Raw genomic sequence first — 18,042 nt, 5'->3', positions numbered from 1 at the left:
TTTCTCTCCTGCTGGCTAACCAAGCACACCTCCAGTAGCTTGCCAAAAAAGCCATTTTTCGTGTGTGAAGCCAGGCAGAGTGTATTTGACTGGAGCAGGGAGCTATCGGGGGGTATCCCAACCAAACCCAATCCTGTTCTCACCTAAATGTCTACACTGTGCACTTTGCAGCATGAGAACAGAGAATGCATAGAACAGAAACAGACCATAGGACTTGGGAGCAGCAGTAGGCCATTTGGCCCTTCGAGCCTGTTCCGCCATTTGATAAGATCATGGCTGATCTAGTTGTGGTCCCAACTCCACTTTCCTGTCTGCACCTCCCCCCCCCCCCCCCTCCACCTCCCATAACCCTCGACTACCTTGTCTATCAAAAATCTATCTAACTCAGCCTCCGTTGCTTTCTGGGGAAGAGAATTCCACAGACTAATGGCCGTCTGGGAGAAGAAATTACTCCTCATCTCCGTCTTAAAAGTGAAACCTCTTATTTTTAAACTGTGTCCCCTAGTTCTAGTCTCCCCCACAAGAGGAAGCATCCTCCACTCTATCCACTTTATCAAAAGTCCCTTCAGGATCTTATATGTTTCAATAAGATCACCTCTCATTCTTCTAAACTCCAATGGATATAGGCACAACCTGCTCAACTTTTCTTCACCAGAATGAGTCAAGTGAACCTTGTCTGAACTGCTTCTAATGCAATCATATCCTGTTTCAAATGAGACCAAAACTGTACACCATACTCCAGATGTGTTCTCACCAAGGCCCTGTACAGCTGCAGTAAAACCTCCCTACTTTTATACTCTATTCCCTTTGCAATAAAGAGGCCATTCAGCCCACCGTGTCTGCGCCAGCTGAAAAAAAACTAGCCGCCCAATTTAATCCCACCTTTCAGGGAACCAAGGCACCGGGACCTGCACCTGAAGTGTAGTAACCTGCAAGGCTATGGACCAGGTACCTTTGAAATGAGTTGAGGGTTTCTGCCTCCACCACTGATCTGGGCAGTGAATTCCAGACACCCACCACCCTCTGGGTGAAAAAGTTTTTCCTCATGTCCCCTCTAATCCTTCTACCAATCACCTCAAAGCTGTGCCCCCTGATAATTGACCTCTCTGCTAGGGGAAACAGGTCCTTCCTGTCTACTCTATCCAGGCCCCTCATAATTTTGTGCACCTCAATTAAGTCACCCCCTCAGCCTCCTCTGTTCTAAGGGAAACAACCCTAGCCGATCCAATCTTTCCTCATAGCTTCAATTTTCAAGCCCTGGCAACATTCTTGTAAATCTCCTCTGTACTCTCTCCAAAGCATTTATGTCCTTCCTGTAATGTGGTGACCAGAACTGTACGCAATACTCCAACTGTGGCCTAACCAGCGTTTTATACAGTTCCAGCATCACATCCCTGCTTTTGTATTCTATACCTCGGCCAATAAAGGAAAGCATTCCATATGCCTTCTTCACCACTTTATCTACCTGTCCTGCCACCTTCAGGGACCTGTGGATGTGCATTCTGAAGTCTCTCACTTCCTCTACCCCTCTCAATATCCTCCCGTTTATTGTGTATTCCCTCGCTTTGTTTGCCCTCCGCAAATGCATTACCTCACAATTCTCTGGATTGAATTCCATTTGCTACTTTTCTGCCGACTCAACCAAACCATTGATATCATTCTGGAGTCTACAGCTATCCTCTTCACTATCAACTAGTGCCATCTGCAAATTTCCAAATCATGTCTCCCACATTTAAGTCCAAATCACTAATATATACCACAAACAGCAAGGGACCCAACACTGAATCCTGTGCAACGCCACTGGAAACTGCCTTCCATTCGCAAAAACATCTTTTGACTTTGTTTCCTGTCACTGAGCCAATTTTGGATCCAACTCACCACATTCCCCTGTATCCCATGGGCTTTTACTTTTCTGACCGGTCTGCCATGTGGGACCTTGTCAAATGCCTTATTAAATCCATGTAAACCACATCCACTGCACTACCCTCATCAATCCTGCTTGTTACTTCCTCCAAAAATTTAATTAAGGTAGTAAACACGGCCTTCCCTTAACTATCCCTGATTAATCCGTGCCTTTCTAAGTGACAGTCTCAGAATTGATTCTAATAATTTGCCCACCACTGAGGTCAGACTGATTGGCCTATAATTATTTGCTTTATTCCTTGCACCCTTTTTAAACAATAGTACAACGTGAGCAGACCTCCAGTCCTCTGGTACCTCTCCTGTATCTAGTGAGGATTTGAAGGTGATCCTCAGTGCATCTGCTATTTCCTCCCTGGCTTCCTTTAACAACCTGGGATGCAATCCATCCGGTCCTGGTGATTTATCCACTTTCAAGATGTCACTTTCTCTCTCATATGCTTATCGTATCTAATATTTCATACTCCTCCTCTTTAATTATAATGTCTGCATCATCCCTCTCCTTTGTGAAGACAGAGACAAAGAACTAATTAAGAACCCTGCCCACATCATCATCTCTATCCATGCATAAGTGCCCTTGTACATCTCTGATTGGCTCAACCCTTTCCTTAGTTATCCTCTTGCTCTTGATGTACTGATAAAACATTTTTGGGTTTTCTTTGATTTTACCTGCCAATATTTTTTTATATTCTCTCTTTGCTTTCCTAATTTCCTTTTTTATTTCACCTCTGCACTTTCTATATTCCTCTAGGCTTTCTAAAGTATTATAAATTCTTTTGTGACAATCAAAAGCTTTCTTTTTCTGCTTTATCTTACCCTGCATGCTTCCAGATAACCCGGGGGCTCTAGATTTGGCAGTACAACCCTTTATCTTTGAGGGGACATGTCTACACTGTGTCTGTAGAATCTCGCTTTTGAATGCCTCCCACTGGTTTGCCACTGATTTTCCTTCAAGTAGCTGTATCCAGTCTACTTTTGCCTGATTACCTCTCAGCTTCGTAAAATTTGCCTTCCCCCAATTTAGAACTTTTACTCCTGTTCTATCCTTGTCCTTTTCCATAATAATGCTAAATCTAACTGTATTATGGTCACTATCTCCAAAATGGTCACCCACTGCTACTTCCTCCACTTGCCCAGCTTTATTTCCAAAGATTAAATCTAGAATTGCACCCACTCTTGTTGGGCTTGTTACGTGCTGGCTAAAAAAGTTCTCTTGAATGCAGTTCAAGAATTTTGTGCCCTTCACACTGTTTGTATCCCAGTTGATATTGGGGTAGTTGACATCCCCAACTATTATTGCCCTATAGTTTTTGCACTCAGAAATTTGTCTACATATTTGTTCTTCTATCTCCCTTTCACTATTTGGGGGTCTACAGTACAGTCCTAGTAGTGTAGCTGCCCCTTTTTTATTTCTGAACTCAACCCATATGGCCTCATTTGATGATTCATTTAGCTATCACCCCTGCTCACAGCTGTAATTATCCAATAATGCTACACCCCCTCCTTTTTTATCCCCTTCTCTATCCTAACTGAAAATTCTATATCCAGGAATGTTGAGCTGCCATTTTTGCCTCTGTTTAAGCCACGTTTCCATTATAGCAATGATTTCATGCTGCCATGTATCTATCTGTGCCCTCAGCTCATTGGCTTGATTTGCTATACTCCTTGTATTTAAACGCCAACATTCCATTTGCCTTCCTAATCACTTGCTGTACCTGCATACTAACATGGGCCCAACTGTTCTATGCCAGTGTTAATGCTATGCACGAGCCTCCTCCTACCCCTCATCTCACCCTAACAGCATATCCTTCTATTTCTTTCTCCCACATGTTACTGAGCTTCCTCTGAAATGCATCTATACTGTTCACCTCACCCAATTCTAGTGGAGTTCCACATTCTAATCACACTCTGGGTAAAGAAGTTTTTCCTGTAATCCCTATTGGATTTATCAGTGATTATATTTATGGCCCCCGAGTTCTGGTCTCCCCCCACAAGTGGAAACAACTTCTCTGCGTCTACCCCTATCAATTTTAAAGACTTCTATCTAGTCACCCCTCAGCCTTCTTTTTTCTAGAAAAAAGAGCCCCAGCCTGGGGTCACTGGGTCGTGACTGGGAGTGTGAACCCTGACCCCTTGTTTCCAATTAGTTCATACAATTTGCCACTTCATGACTCACCATCGCAATTGGACGACCAAAATCCAGGATCCAGTTTTGCACCGTGAAATAAAACCAAAGATCCAGGTGAAACTGAGGCTTTTTATCCAGGTTCTCCGGCTCGCTTCCTACATTCCTACGAGTCAAAGGACAATGCAACTTACTCTGAGTTAAACACATCCTCTAAAAACTACCTCCTGCTTCCTCTATTTAAATATAATTGAGAGGTGCTTCCCCCCAAACCTCCTGAGACTCTAACATCACTTGTGTCTAAGTCCGGTAAAATCTCACATGTAGAAATGTGAGGTGATCCATTTTGGGAGGAGGAATAATGAGAGGACATGAAATACTAAAACAGTAAAACTTTAAAAGGAGTAGAGGTGTTGACTGTGGCTTAGCCAGCAATGCTCTCACCTCTGGGTTGAAAGGTTCAAGTCCCACTCCAGCAACCTGAGCACATAATCTAGGCTGGGATTTCACAGTGGTGTCTTTTAGAAGTGACATTAATCTGAATAAAGGTGTGTTTAGGGGAAACCTATTTACACAGAAGGTTGTTAGGGTGTGGACTGCCCTATAAATAACAGTGGTGGAAACAGTATCGGCAATAGCTTTCTACAGGGAAGTCAATACATACTTAGAAATAAAATATTAATACTATTTGGACAAAGGGCAAGAGAACTGGCTGCACTCTAACAAATTCAAATGATCACCAATCTCAGCCTATGGGCTGTGGTGAGTTTAAGGGGATGTGGAGTTTGCAAACCTTTAGACATCAAAACAAATTATAAATCTTTTATTTAGAGACACAGCACTGAAACAGGCCCTTTGGCCCACCGGGTCTGTGCTGACCATCAGCCACGCATTTATACTAATCCTACATTAACCCCATATTCTCTACGACATCCCCACAATTCTCCTACCACTTACCTACACTAGGGGCAATTTACAATGGCCAATTTACCTATCAACCTGCAAGTCTTTGGCTGTGGGTGAAAACCAGAGCACCCGGCAGAAACCCACACTGTCACAGGGAGAATTTGCAAACTCCACACAGGCAATACCCAGAGCTGAACCCGGGTCACTGGAGCTGTGAGGCTGCGGTGCTAACCACTGTGCTGCCCTGTCCTAGATTTCAGAAGAATCCAATGTCCATTTGTACCATGAAAAATGCACATTTATCCGTTAGTCTCACTTAGTTTAGTTAAACTGTTCCTCAAGTACTGTGGCCACTCAGTAATCTATACACTTGTTCTGATATTAGTTATAAAAGTCTGAGTTAAATCTCAGGTGTTGCTACCTATATAAATCACCCGACTACTAATCCATACAGATCAGAAGTTTCCTAGTTCCATCCTTTTTTCACGCTGAGTTAATTAATCTCAAGCAGGACATAAACATTAGGATCTAAGCCATTGCTGCAAGAGCGTATGGATGCACAGGTTGGGCTAGAACAGGAATGGGATTGACTGAAGGCTCTGCCAACACTCAGTGGCAGAGCCAGAGGATGTCAGGTGTGGGGGGGAGGGGTCATGACCCACCATTCATTTTGAGGTCATCCAGCGCAGCTTTAAAGGACTGTCTTCATTTCGCTCCCAGGAACAGCTCTGGTCTCCAGCTTCGGCTGGCAAGTCCATCTCAGCCTTTGGTCAAAGTATCTTGGCACTCCCCAATGCACTGCTCGGTCCCCTTCTACCAAGTTGGCCAAACCTAGCTGCATCACTGCTAAAACTCACTGTCTAGGCTCATATAAAGACTGGCCACATGGACAAAGCACTCCAAGGACCTGTGGGACTGCACCTCAACAACAGTCACAGCCTTCAGGGGAGGAAGGGAGTAAACAGGCATCTATTTTTCAGTAATAAACACTAGGGTAAGAATCTGTCTCCATTTTTTTAACCACATGGCACGATCTCATCACTACTGCTTACATCATAAAGGTTAAGTCATTATCATTCCTGTCACGTTTTCTGACCCTGGGCACTCACTGTAAGTAGGTGGCATTTAAGTTTTTATCTATTAATAAGCTGTACAGGAGTTATAAATAATAACAGTGAGTTTTACCCATTTGTGAAGGACTTGATGTCCAACCCTGGGGTTTTGGTACCACTGGTTTCTGGACTCTTCCATTTCCCCCAATGACCAAGGAGGTAAATTCACTGTGGGTGGAACTTTGGTCAGTGGCTGATCTCAGCGGGGTCAGCGTGGGTGATGGTGAGTCGTCTTCTTGATCCGCTGCAGTATATGTGGTGCAGGTGCTCCCTTGGTGCTGTTAGGGAGGGAGTTCCTGGATTTTGACTCGGTGATGATGAAGGGGCAGTGATATATTTTCACGTCTGGAATGGTGTGTGACTTGGAGGGGAACTTGGAGGTGATGGTGTTCCCATGTATCTGCTGCCTTTATACTCCTAGGTGGTGGAGTTGTGCATTTGGGAGATGCTGTTGAAGTAGCATTGGCAAGATGCTGCAGTGTATCCTGTAGGTAAAACACTCTGCAGCCAGTGTGTGTCAGTGGTGGAGGGAAGTGAATATTTAAGGTGGTGGATGGGCTGCCAATCAAACAGGCTGCTTTGTCCTGGATGGTATCTATATCGAATAGTTTGAAATATTTTTACACCCATCATTATTCTGTAGTGCAGACATTATAAAATTAGTTACTGTCTGTGACAGAAACAGGTATAATCTGTTTTTACAATGGAACGTTTGTTATAGACACAGGCTCAGTCTGCCCTCTCAGGTGGATGTAAAAGATCCCATGACACTATTTTGAAGAGCAGAGGAGTTTTCCCCAGGGAGCTTGTTGTGCGCAAATTGGCTGCTGCGTTTCCTACATTACAACACTTCGAAAGTACTTCATTGGCTGTAAAGCACGTTGGGACGTGCTGAAGTTGTGAAAGGTGCTATAGAAATGCAAGTCTTTCTTTCTGATGGGCGAAGGCTGCCCAGCTGCAGAGCATCCAGCCGACCTTTCAAACAGTCCCGTTGCCTGGCAATGCAGTAAGAATTGAAAAAGCAGCCAGTGCACTGCTCCGTTATAAAGTTTGTTTTCTCGAATAGGAAATTAAAATTCTAAGGGTTTGGATGTTTAAAATCCATATAAGGTGGCAGCAGAACTAACTAAGAAATTAATTTAAATATAATATTCAATACAAACTACATAAGCAGATCATTTAAAAAAACATGTTGTTGTTTACTCTGTTTCCGATCATAGAATCATACAACACAGGAGGCCATTCGGCCCATCAAGCCAATGCTAGCTCTTTGAAAGAACCATCCAATTAGTCCCACTCCTCTGCTGTTTTCCCATTGCCCTCATGCTTTTAAAAGTCTCTATTTCAAACTCAGGAGGTTGACTAAACACATATAATTAAATACTAATATTGTGGATTTAGAAATAAGCCCTGTAAAAATCAGGAAATGGGCATTGTTCTTTTTTTGGCATCTTTATAATAGTCACCTAAGGTTCAGTGTCATCGGCCATTTCTTTTAGTGGTCCATACATTCCCAATGAACTAAGATCTATGTAATGAGATGCAGGTGTCGAACACAGAAATCATTATACTCTGGCTTATGGGATATATTAATACTACCATGTGTAGGCAAAAGAATGTACATTCTTACTAGACTGTAGCTTTGGCTATAAACCAACAGACAAATGTATTTAACAGGCATTAAAAAGTAGTTACAAACTTTACTATTCTCTTCAAAATTTCAAAGCAATAAAGATAACTTCTCCATGCTAACCCTCAATATGCAGTTGATTCTTATAACAGGGTTTCTCACCTTACTTGGCAAAATGCTACTACAAAGCTCTGAATAGCCGCATGTCTCCGACACCCCCCCCCGGCTGGAGAGCTGAGCTCAGACAGCCAATAAAAACCCCCAATTGGATGGTCCTGGCCCCTGAACTGCCCATCAAAGGGACTATGAAGAAATATAGGCCACGTTTTCACCCCAAAACATAGCTGTCAAGCCCACTACCCCTCCACCCTTGCAAAAAAAAAAAATCAGGCATCGATCACACATGATGAATATTCCCAGCGACTTTGTATTATCCGTGATCGCTGGAAATTAACACTTTGTGCTGCCAGGACACTGCTTGATGTAAACGACTCTGCATTCAACAGACATTAGAGCAGAAAGTCCTCTGTTTAATAGAAAAGGAACATGCCCACATACGTGTGTTCATGCCACTGGTATTATCCAACTATAACGTTTACTCAGTAAAAAATCAGCTGGCAGGAACCAATTTTAACCCTATATGTACCGTGACCAAGACAGAGAAATAAAATATTACACCACAAGTGAGGAAAGCTTCGTTTTTATCACAGCAGAGTTGTCTGATTAAACTGGCCTGTTTATTTTTGCTTCCATTTCCCACAGTCTAGAGTGGGATTAATGTCCTTGGATGCTACTTGAGTAGTTAAGTGGCTGTTAAACCACTTGCGGGGCACAAAATGAGCACTGATGCAGGTGAGTGCCAGTTGGCTAGGTTTTTGCTGGAAAAGCAAATTGAATTATGATGAGCAAACTTAGTGGAAAACTGACGGAAGTAATACTTTTATAACAGCTTCGATTAACATAAATAGAAATCGACAAGGGGTATACCCCAGTTTCTAAAAGCAGAAAATGTCCAGCAGAGTGAAGACAAGAAATAAGATCAGAAAACGCTGGAAATACACTTTAGGTTTGTCCGTATCTGAAAGTGAAAACAGTCTGTGTCATTCTCATTTCTCCCGAGATGCTGAGTGACACGGTTGTGTATTTCCACAATTTTTTTTGTTTTTATTTCTGATTTCTGGCATTTTCTGTGACGGCACCCACAGTTGAATAGCCGATAGATGCTGACTGTCTAGGCTCCCACATAAATAACAGCCACATAGGTCTCACATACTGAGAGAGTGAGCAGGGCTGTGAAGTGTCAGTGGTGGCAAGATTGGTCTGGGGTGAAAGTGCTAAATGAATGATAACGAATTAACAGTGCATATTGTGCCCTGCACAATTTTCTTTTCGAACGATGGATCCGTTATCACCCACTCACAGCTTTTGAAGACCAATTTCAGCCCTCACATCTTGCGGAAAAGCAGTCAGCTAAAAACAATTTTATTCTCGACATCATTATTCCCCTTCCTATCAGACTAGGGATGTAGCAGATTGAGAATGCAAGCGGAAAAATTCCGACAGATTTTTATGATAGAACAGATCAGAAAAACAGAATTAAATCCCATTTCTGAACCAAACTGCTACTGCCAGTGTGGGTAAAATAAGAAGTTCCCACTGGTCTGGTTGTGGAGCAAAATTTAACCCTCGACCAAGGCTTAAACATTGTCAGCCATGGCTTGGTGGGTAGCATTCTCACCTCGGAGTCAGACGGTTGTAGGTTGGTTCAAGTCCCACTCCAGGACTTCAGCACACAATCTAGGCTGACACTCTCCCTCAGTACTGCACTGTTGAAGGTGCTGCCTCTCGGGTGAGATATTAAATTGAGGTCCCATCTGCCCTCTCAGGTGGATAAAAGATTCCGTGGTACCTATTTTGAAGAGCAGGGAGATTTTCCCCAGTATCCTGGCCACTATTTATCACTCAATCAACATCACAAAAAAGATTATCTGATCATTGTCAGATTGCTGTTTGTGGGAGCTTGCTGTGCACAAACTGACTCTGGCATTTCCTACAATTGAACAGTTCAAAATTATTTCATTGGCTGTAAAGCTCTTTGGGACATCTGGGAGGTTGTGAAAGGCGCCATATAAATGCAAGTCTGTCTCACCCCAAGCAGCTGGTCGTGCCTGTGCCAACGAGGAGATGGGGAGCAGCTATATTGCTGGAGTCAATCTTGTGAACGGCTCTTAAAAACTGAAATAAATAAAAATTGTTGCGAGTTGAGGGGCCCGCAAGTGGGTTGGGTCTCTTGGCGGACGGCTGCTGGTTTCCTCGCTCGACTCCCTTGTTCCCTTTAAAAGAAAGAAAAGCAACACGGAAACAAAATTAAACACAGTGGCCAAACCTGGGGAGGAAGAAGGGAGTTTGTAGAGGAGATTGTTGTCGCTTCCGCATGTTGGTTGCCTGTGTGTGTCTGTCCCTTTCCGATCTTCTGCTTTGTTTCTGAGTGTAGAAGGCACCTTGTAGTAACAAAGGTTTAATTTTGCTCTTCTCTCTCTCTCTCTCTCTTCCCCCGCTACATGATCAGATGAAAACCCCGAGCCAGTAACCCACATGTACATGTGACTGAGGACAATGCAGCCAGACTGAAACTGACTGGCAACTTAAACAGCAAGAGCAGGGCAGCTCCGGATCCCGTGTAATGTTGTATCCATCACTGTTCTCATTTAGACCACTCGTCTCCTCTTCCCACTTTAGGAAGGGTTTTAAAATGCAACAAAAGAAAGCCTGCGGCTTGTTACATTACAGAGCGAACCCTCTCCGTCGCTCCGCTATTAGCGCCCTAAATCCTATCAGTTCTACAGCAACAACAACGTGCATTTACGTAGCGCCTTTAACATAACACAACGTCCCAAGGCACTTCACAGGTGTGTATTAAAACAATATTAGACACGGGGGCACATAAGGCGATTTTAGGGCAGATAGCCAAAAGGCTGGTCAAACAGGTAGGTTTTTAAGGAGCGGCGAGAGGTTGGGAATTCAAAAGCAATGAAAATGGGGGATGTAGAAGAGGCCAGAATTAAATAAGTGCAAAGCAAGTGTTGTGGGGCTGGAGGAAGTTACAGCCATAGGGAGGAGCGAGGCCATGGAGGGATTTGAAAACAAGGATGAGAATTTCAAAATCAGAGGGTTGTTTGATCAGTCCTCTACAAGTTTGAACTGGTGTCCCCTTGTCCTATTCAGGCTGTTCACTTTGTAAGTAATCGGGTCACCATTTAATTCTTTCAATTGCCTTTCCTGGATGATTATTCAATGACTTCTATTGGACATCAAGTGAGCACTAGATCGTGCTCAGCTATAATGCCTTTTCTGGTCAAATAGTTTGCTGACACTCCTTGTCATGTCTCCCACACATTGGACTATATCTTCCTGGGGGAATTGGCATTTGTCCAACGATCCCACACTTTCAGGAAATGGGGGCCAAGTGTCACACCTGACATTGAGTTGTTGGCCGTGCACAGTTCCTGACACTCATTTTGGTGAGGTAACTGGATATTGAAAGGTGGTTGCTGCCTCTGCAGCTGTGCATAAGTTGATGGGAGAGAGCTCATGCTGAGGATGGGTGGGTAAGGTGAAGCAGAACAAACCGGAAGGTTTGTTGAGGGCACAATAGTTAAGTTCTGCCCAGAATTGAAGAGAGACTGAAAAGGCTAGGGTTGTTTTCCTTGGAGCAGACAAGGCGGAGGAGGGACACGATTGAGGTGTACAAGATTATGAGGGGCATTGATACGTTAGATAGGAAGAAACTTTTCTCCTTAGCGGATGGGTCAAGAACCATGGGGGCATAGATTTAAGGTAAGGGGCAGGAGGTTTAGGGGGGATTTGAGGAAACTTTTTTTCACCCAGAGGGTGGTTGGAATCTGGAACACACTGCCTGAAGAGGTGGTGGAGGCAGGAACCCTCATAACATTTAAGAAGTATTTAGATGAGCACTTGAAACACCCTAGCATACAAGGCTATGGGCCAAGTGCAGGAATATGGGATTAGGATAGTTAGGTGCTGTATGGCCGGCACAGACACGATGGGCCGAAGGGACGGTTTCTGCGCTGTATAACTGTATGACTTCAGAATTGATTGACAGTTGCTCTCGGTGACTGATTTTTGCAGGAGTTTTCATTTTGCATACCTCAATGGTTGCAGAGAAAGCATCACTCTTGTGATCAGGATACGTGGAGGCAGAGTGGTAACTGCATGGGTATCGGTTGTTTCTCACCATGTTCGTGGCTGTTGTGGATTATGGGGTGAGAAAGCATTTGCAGATCTATGAGGAAAGGGCAGGGGAGTGGGAGGAATTGGTACACCAGCATTAGTCAGCACTAAAATAAAAGCAAAATACTGCGGATGCTGGAAATCTGAAATAAAAACAAGAAATGCTGGAATCACTCAGCAGGTCTGACAGCATCTGTGGAAAGAGAAGCAGAGTTAACGTTTCGGGTCAGTGACCCTGTTCCGATGAAGGGTCACTGACCCGAAACGTTAACTCTGCTTCTCTTTCCACAGATGCTGTCAGACCTGCTGAGTGATTCCAGCATTTCTTGTTTTTATTTTATTTATATTATATTAGTCAGCATTTGTAGGGGAAGAGGGGTTGCCAACCCTCCAGGATTGTCTTGGTGTCTCCTGGAATTAAAAATTAATGTCCTGGATGCAGTCAGAGGGAGAAAAATCACAGGATTATTAAAATGTGTTTATTTTTCATTCACTTTGAACATTTTTTGTTTCTTTATAACAATATTATAGAAGTGGAATAGAGAATCTGACTAGACAGGAGGTCGTGTGATGATTCCTCCAGGAATATGTCGCAACCAGAGTTGGCAAGGCTGCAGGGGAAAGGAAGGAAATAGATGGGCAGAAGGGACGATGTTTTGAGTGCAGGTTTGTCCCGCCCGGAACCGACTGAGTGTTACACACCCACCTTCCGGAAGTGCCATGGGGAAGGTTAGAGACGGTGCACCGGCGGTGAGGAGCGGGACGGAAGCAAGCGGGAAAGGTTAAAATCGGGCGCAGGGCGGGATGGCGGGCGCCGGCCTCGGCCTGAGGCGGCAAACGGCGGGGAGATGAGGACAGCGGCCGGTGACAGATGGAGTCGCTGGCGGCCTATGTGTACAAGGCGGCGAGCGAGGGCCGGGTGCTGACGCTGGCCGCGCTGCTGCTCAACCGCTCGGAGGCCGAGAGCCGCCGGCTGCTGGCGCAGGTGAGCCCGGAGCCGGGTGGTGGGCCCGGCGGCGTGGGGCAGAGGGCCACCCCGCTGATCGCCGCCGCCCGCAACGGCCACAGCAAAGTGGTGCGGCTGCTGCTGGAACATTACCGGGTGCAGACCGAGCAGACCGGCACCGTCCGCTTCGACGGCTACGTGATTGACGGGGCCACGGCGCTGTGGTGCGCGGCCGGCGCCGGACACCTGGACGTGGTCCGGCTGCTGGTCGCCAACGGCGCCAACGTCAACCACACCACGGCCACCAACTCCACCCCGCTCCGCGCCGCCTGCTTCGACGGCCGCCTGGACATTGTCCGCTACCTGGTGGAGAACCGCGCCGACATCCGCATCGCCAACAAGTACGACAACACCTGCCTGATGATCGCCGCCTACAAGGGGCACAGCGAGGTGGTCAGGTAACTCCGTATCCACCTGGGGAGGGATGGGAGGAGTGCAGGTGTTGGGGGGGGGAGGGGTTGAGTGAAGGGCTGAGATTTGGAGGGCAGGGGTTGAGAGGAGGGGGATGGGTTGGGATGGTCGGGGGAGGAGCAGGAGTGGGTGGCTTGGGGGGTGGGGTTGTGCAGGGGAATGATGGGGAAGGGGATATGGTGGTGTGGAGGGGGTGGGTGGAGGCAGAGGGAGGGAGGGGGTGGGTGGAGGCAGAGGGAGGGAGGGGGTGGGTGGAGGCAGAGGGAGGGAGGGGGTGGGTGGAGGCAGAGGGAGGGAGGGGGGGTGGAGGCGGAGGGAGGAGGCAGAGGAGGGAGGGGGGGTGGAGGCGGAGGGAGGAGGCGGAGGGAGGGAGGGGGGGGTGGGAGGAGGCGGAGGGAGGGAGGGGGGGGTGGGTGGAGGCGGAGGGAGGGAGGGGGGGAGGTGGGTGGAGGCGGAGGGAGGGAGGGGGGGAGGTGGGTGGAGGCGGAGGGAGGGAGGGAGGTGGGTGGATGGAGGCGGAGGGAGGGAGGGAGGGAGGTGGGTGGAGGCGGAGGGAGGGAGGGAGGTGGGTGGAGGCGGAGGGAGGGAGGGGGGGTGGGTGGAGGCGGAGGGAGGGAGGTGGGTGGAGGCAGAGGGAGGGAGGTGGGTGGAGGCAGAGGGAGGGAGGGGGGGTTGGGTGGAGGCAGAGGGAGGGTGGGGGGCAGGCAGGGGGGTGGAGTTGGGAGGGGGGGTTGGAGGAGGCAGAGCTGGTAAAGCCTGGCCCGGGTATATAACTAAAACCCGACCCGGACCCGTGTCTTTTTAATTTTTTTTTTGCAGCTGTCTCGCGTTGTGGGGAAGGGAAGCGGGAGGGGCTAGGGAGGGCAGGGGTAGGTTTTGGGGGAGGGGGTAGGGTTTGAGGGGAAGGGCTGGGAGGAGTGCAGGTGTTGGGGGGGAGGTGTTGAGTGAAGGGGTAAATTTTGGAGGGCAGGGCTTGGGAGGGGGATGGGTTGGGGGGATGGTCGGGGGAGATGTTAGGTGCAGGAGTGGGGGATTTGGTGGGGTGAGGTTGTGCAGGGGAATGATGGAGGAAGGGGATATGGCGGCGCAGGGGTGGTGGGTGGTAGGAGAAACGGGGTTGTTGGGGAGGAGGGAGGGGTTTGTGCGTGGTTTTGGGGGTGGGGTGGGAGAGGGGAAGATTTTGAGGCATGCGGGTGGGGGGGGGTTAAGGGGAGGGGTAGGTGTGTGGGTGGGAGGAGTAAGGTGGAGGGAAGGGTTTGTGGGGGGGGGAGGGGGGCAGTGGACAGGTTGTGGGGGTTGTAGTGGGGGCAGGAGAGGGGTGGTTGAGGGAAGGGTTGTTGGTTGGGCAAGGTTGTTGGGGGTTGGGCTGTGTGTGAGATTGTGGGGAGGGGGAGTGGGCGTTGGTGGGTTTTGTGGGGTGAGGATGGAGTGCGTGTGGGGAGGGTTGGGCTGGAGGAGGGGGCTGTGTGCAGTGGGGAGGGGGCTGAACAGAGGACTAGAAATAGTTATGTGGCCCATTGAGGGGTCTGCAGAGGTGGATGGGGAGGTGGAGGAGTAGGGAGGGGGCAGGGCTAGGAACTGTGAATATTTCTGATTTACTATGTTCATCTAGCCTTGGTCTCTTCACAAATAGGTTAATGCTGGTGTTAAAATAGCATTGATCAGCAGTTGAAGTTTGTGTATATAAATGCTGAGGTCACAGTGAAATAAGATATTCACATGTGCACATTTATACTCAAACATATCATGGACAGACACAGTGCAGTTAAAAGCTATCCAAACTATCCACAGACTTTGTGAAGGTTATCGAAGTGATTTCTAGCATTGTGCCATCCTGTTGGGTCAGTGTTTGGATTTGGATAGATGCCATTTTTAGATATTCCGTATTTTCAGCAACTTGCTGCTTCTGCAGTAAATAAACTGTTGCCTTAAACAATGATTTCAGTAAAAATTCTCCCCTTATTTTCAAATCCCTCCCTGTCTCTGTAATCTCCAATACCACAACCCTCCAAGATATCTGGACTCATCTAATTCTGGCCCCTTGAGCCACTCTCGGGAATTCTCCCCCAACGCCAAGAGAATTCCTGTGCAATTTGCTGTTGGACGCTGCATTTCCTTGCTCTGTGCTTCTGTCCAAACACACAATGGCAGCCCATACTGCCAAGCAGTGAGACCAAATGTCTCTAGTGGCAATTCCTATAATCTGGGATCCTCCCTGGCACCACTGGGGATGGAGAGTGTTGCACAGAGCTATAGCTTTTATATATTTATTTGAGCTTTTCGCTAACATGCAGACCAGATGTTTATTTTGCAGCCAAGGCAAGTGGATTGTTTTACTTGAGGTTGACTGCTTCCCAAAGTTTGGCTGCACTTTTCTCCCAAGCTCCTTAACCTTGGTCATCCAGGGCGCAGATTTGCGAGGAGCTCTTGGTCAATCTGCCCTGTTGCTAGCAAAAGATACCATACACAAGTCCAGGGTGCACAGGAAGGAATGCTCCAACTGATTGCCCTGTTCCAAGGTTTTATAAGTCCGAGTGTCCTTGGAACATCAGTTTCCACCGTTTTACCAGAAGCCCTCCACGGAACATGTTCTGTTCTATCGACAGTGAAAAATCACATTTTAATGCTATACTCAAATTTTTAATTTTGGATGGGCCAGTTATATTGGTGATGCTTCCCTTGAATGATGAGTATTACTTGCATTTAGACGTCATTTGGTCTTTGTATAAATACACAGTATCCAGCCTTGGCATATGGTTCTGAATGAGATGTTTTATTGATAAAATCGTAGAATCACAAAGCACAGAGGAAGGCCGTTTGGTCCATCTTGCCTGTGCCAGCTCTTTGAAAGAGCTAGCCAATTAGTCCCACACTCCCCGTTCTTTCCCCGTAGTTCTGCAAAGGTTTTCCCTTTTAATATTTATCCAATTCCCTTTTAAAAGATACTATTGAATCTGCTTGCCTTTCAGGCAGTGCATTCCAGACCATCCTAACTTGCTGTGTAAAAGTTGTATACCCATTTCCTTTCTGGTTCATTTGCTATTACCTTAAATCTGTGACCTCCGGTTACTGACCCTTCGGTCACCGGAAACCGTTTCTCCCTAATTACTCATAATTTTGAACACCTTTCTTAAATCTACCCATAACCTCTGTTTGCAGGTGATCAGCCCCGCCTCTATCCACCATATAAAATGGCCTCTTAATTCAGAAGTCATTTAATTTGACATAGCGGCTGATTTTTTTGCAAGCTCAGGAAAGATAAATGCAGTTCTAATTAAGTTGCTTACTTTGTAAGACTCTGTAATACACTTTTTTTCATGCAAAAGAACGATTTTGAATTAACGAGCTAGTCCATACACTGGGGAGAAGTTGGATTTGAAAACAGTGCGCCAAGTGGGGTGAGGTTTTTGCTTGTTAGCCGAATATTGTGTGATTATATGCTTCGCTAATTATTTTCATAAAATTGCATTGCTTCCAAGTCAGCACTTATGTTTAAACCTTGAGCAGCCAGTGAGTTTGGAGAACCTTGGTTTTCATTGACACTGAAATAAATACTAATATTGCAGTAATAAAGACACTGAAACATCCAGGGTAGTCTAGCTGTAAATTAATTAAACCTCCCAAGCAGTTGTGCATTTATCTGGTCTCCTTTGCTTCTGTTTTTGTTCTACTTATTGTTTTTTTTCAATCTATCAGATCTCTCAGTCGCGTTAAGGATGCCACTATTTTTTTATGCAGTTGTGCATTATGTGGTATAAAACAATCTTTTCTGAAATGTGGAGACATCCATCTAAGGCAGAAAAGTCTTTAAATAGAAAAATGAGTTCACTCCGTTTAATTGTTTGGCCAGGAGATTTCTGCAGTTGTTAAGTGTTTGTCCATTTAGTTTTTCTCATTATTGATTTTGTGTCTGGAGTTTGCAGTATAATAACGTCTGTGCAAACTGGCATACTATTTTTACACACCATCTTTAGCTCCTTGGTAGCATTCTTGTTTTAGGCTGTTACTTCAGTGTGGTACTAAGGGAGTGCTGATTTACTACAGTTTTTCAGGTAAGGTATTGAACCACAGCTCTGTTTGTTCAGAGGAACATAAAAGATCACATGGCACTATTCAAAGAAGTGTGGGTGAGTTCTCCAGAAGTCCTGGCCAGCATTGGCCTCAACCAAAAAAGCCCAGATCCATCATCCTTCATCTCATACATACATACATACAAACGAATTAGGAGCAGAAGTAGGCCATTCGGCCCCTCTAGCCTGCTCTGTCATTCTATAAGGTCATGGTTGATCTGTTTGCCCCGAATTTCCCACTCCCATCTTCCCCTGATAACCTTTGATTCCCTTGCCGAACAAGAATCTATCTACAATAAAAGCAAAATACTGTAGATGCTGGAAATCTGAAATGCTGGAACCACTCAGCAGGTCTGGCAGCATCTGTGGAAAGAGAAGCAGAGTTGACGTTTCGGGTTAGTGACCCTTTGTCGGAACCGAATCTGTCTACCTCCGCCTTTAAAAATATTCAATGAACCCGTCTCCGCCACCTTCTGAGGCAGAGAGTTCCAAAGTCTCACAACCCTCAGAAAAAATTTTCCTCATCTCTTTCCTAAAAGGGCGACTCCTAATTTTAAAACAGTGCCCCCTAGTTCTGGACCCACCCCCAAGAAAAAACCTCTCATTGTTGA

General features: G+C 46.2%; 2 protein-coding genes across 3 annotated transcripts in view; one reads left to right on the top strand and one right to left on the bottom strand.

The window, feature by feature from the left end:
• The window catches only part of LOC137352549 (ceroid-lipofuscinosis neuronal protein 6 homolog), a 23,364-nt gene extending 9,973 nt beyond the window's left edge, over positions 1-13,391 (bottom strand). The window contains exons 1-2 of one of the 2 annotated variants that reach the window (XM_068018137.1): positions 13,254-13,391; positions 4,097-4,211 (exon numbers count right to left, since the gene is read on the bottom strand). In XM_068018137.1, coding sequence (XP_067874238.1) covers positions 4,097-4,211; positions 13,254-13,282 — 144 coding nt within the window. In that variant the 5' untranslated portion in view covers positions 13,283-13,391. Of the gene's footprint in view, positions 1-4,096; positions 4,212-10,079; positions 10,551-13,253 lie in introns of those variants that run through there. The other variant, XM_068018136.1, reaches the window with a different exon arrangement.
• fem1b (fem-1 homolog b) overlaps positions 12,673-18,042 on the top strand; it is an 18,837-nt gene continuing 13,467 nt past the window's right edge. The window contains exon 1 of the mRNA XM_068018135.1: positions 12,673-13,348. Coding sequence (XP_067874236.1) covers positions 12,816-13,348 — 533 coding nt within the window. The 5' untranslated portion in view covers positions 12,673-12,815. The remainder of the gene's footprint in view (positions 13,349-18,042) is intronic.

This window comes from Heterodontus francisci, chromosome 38 (genome assembly GCF_036365525.1).
Source record: "Heterodontus francisci isolate sHetFra1 chromosome 38, sHetFra1.hap1, whole genome shotgun sequence".
Taxonomy (NCBI): Eukaryota; Metazoa; Chordata; class Chondrichthyes; order Heterodontiformes; family Heterodontidae; genus Heterodontus; species Heterodontus francisci.
The sequence above is the reverse complement of the archived record's forward strand: the minus strand, read 5'-3'. Positions and strand labels throughout refer to the sequence as shown.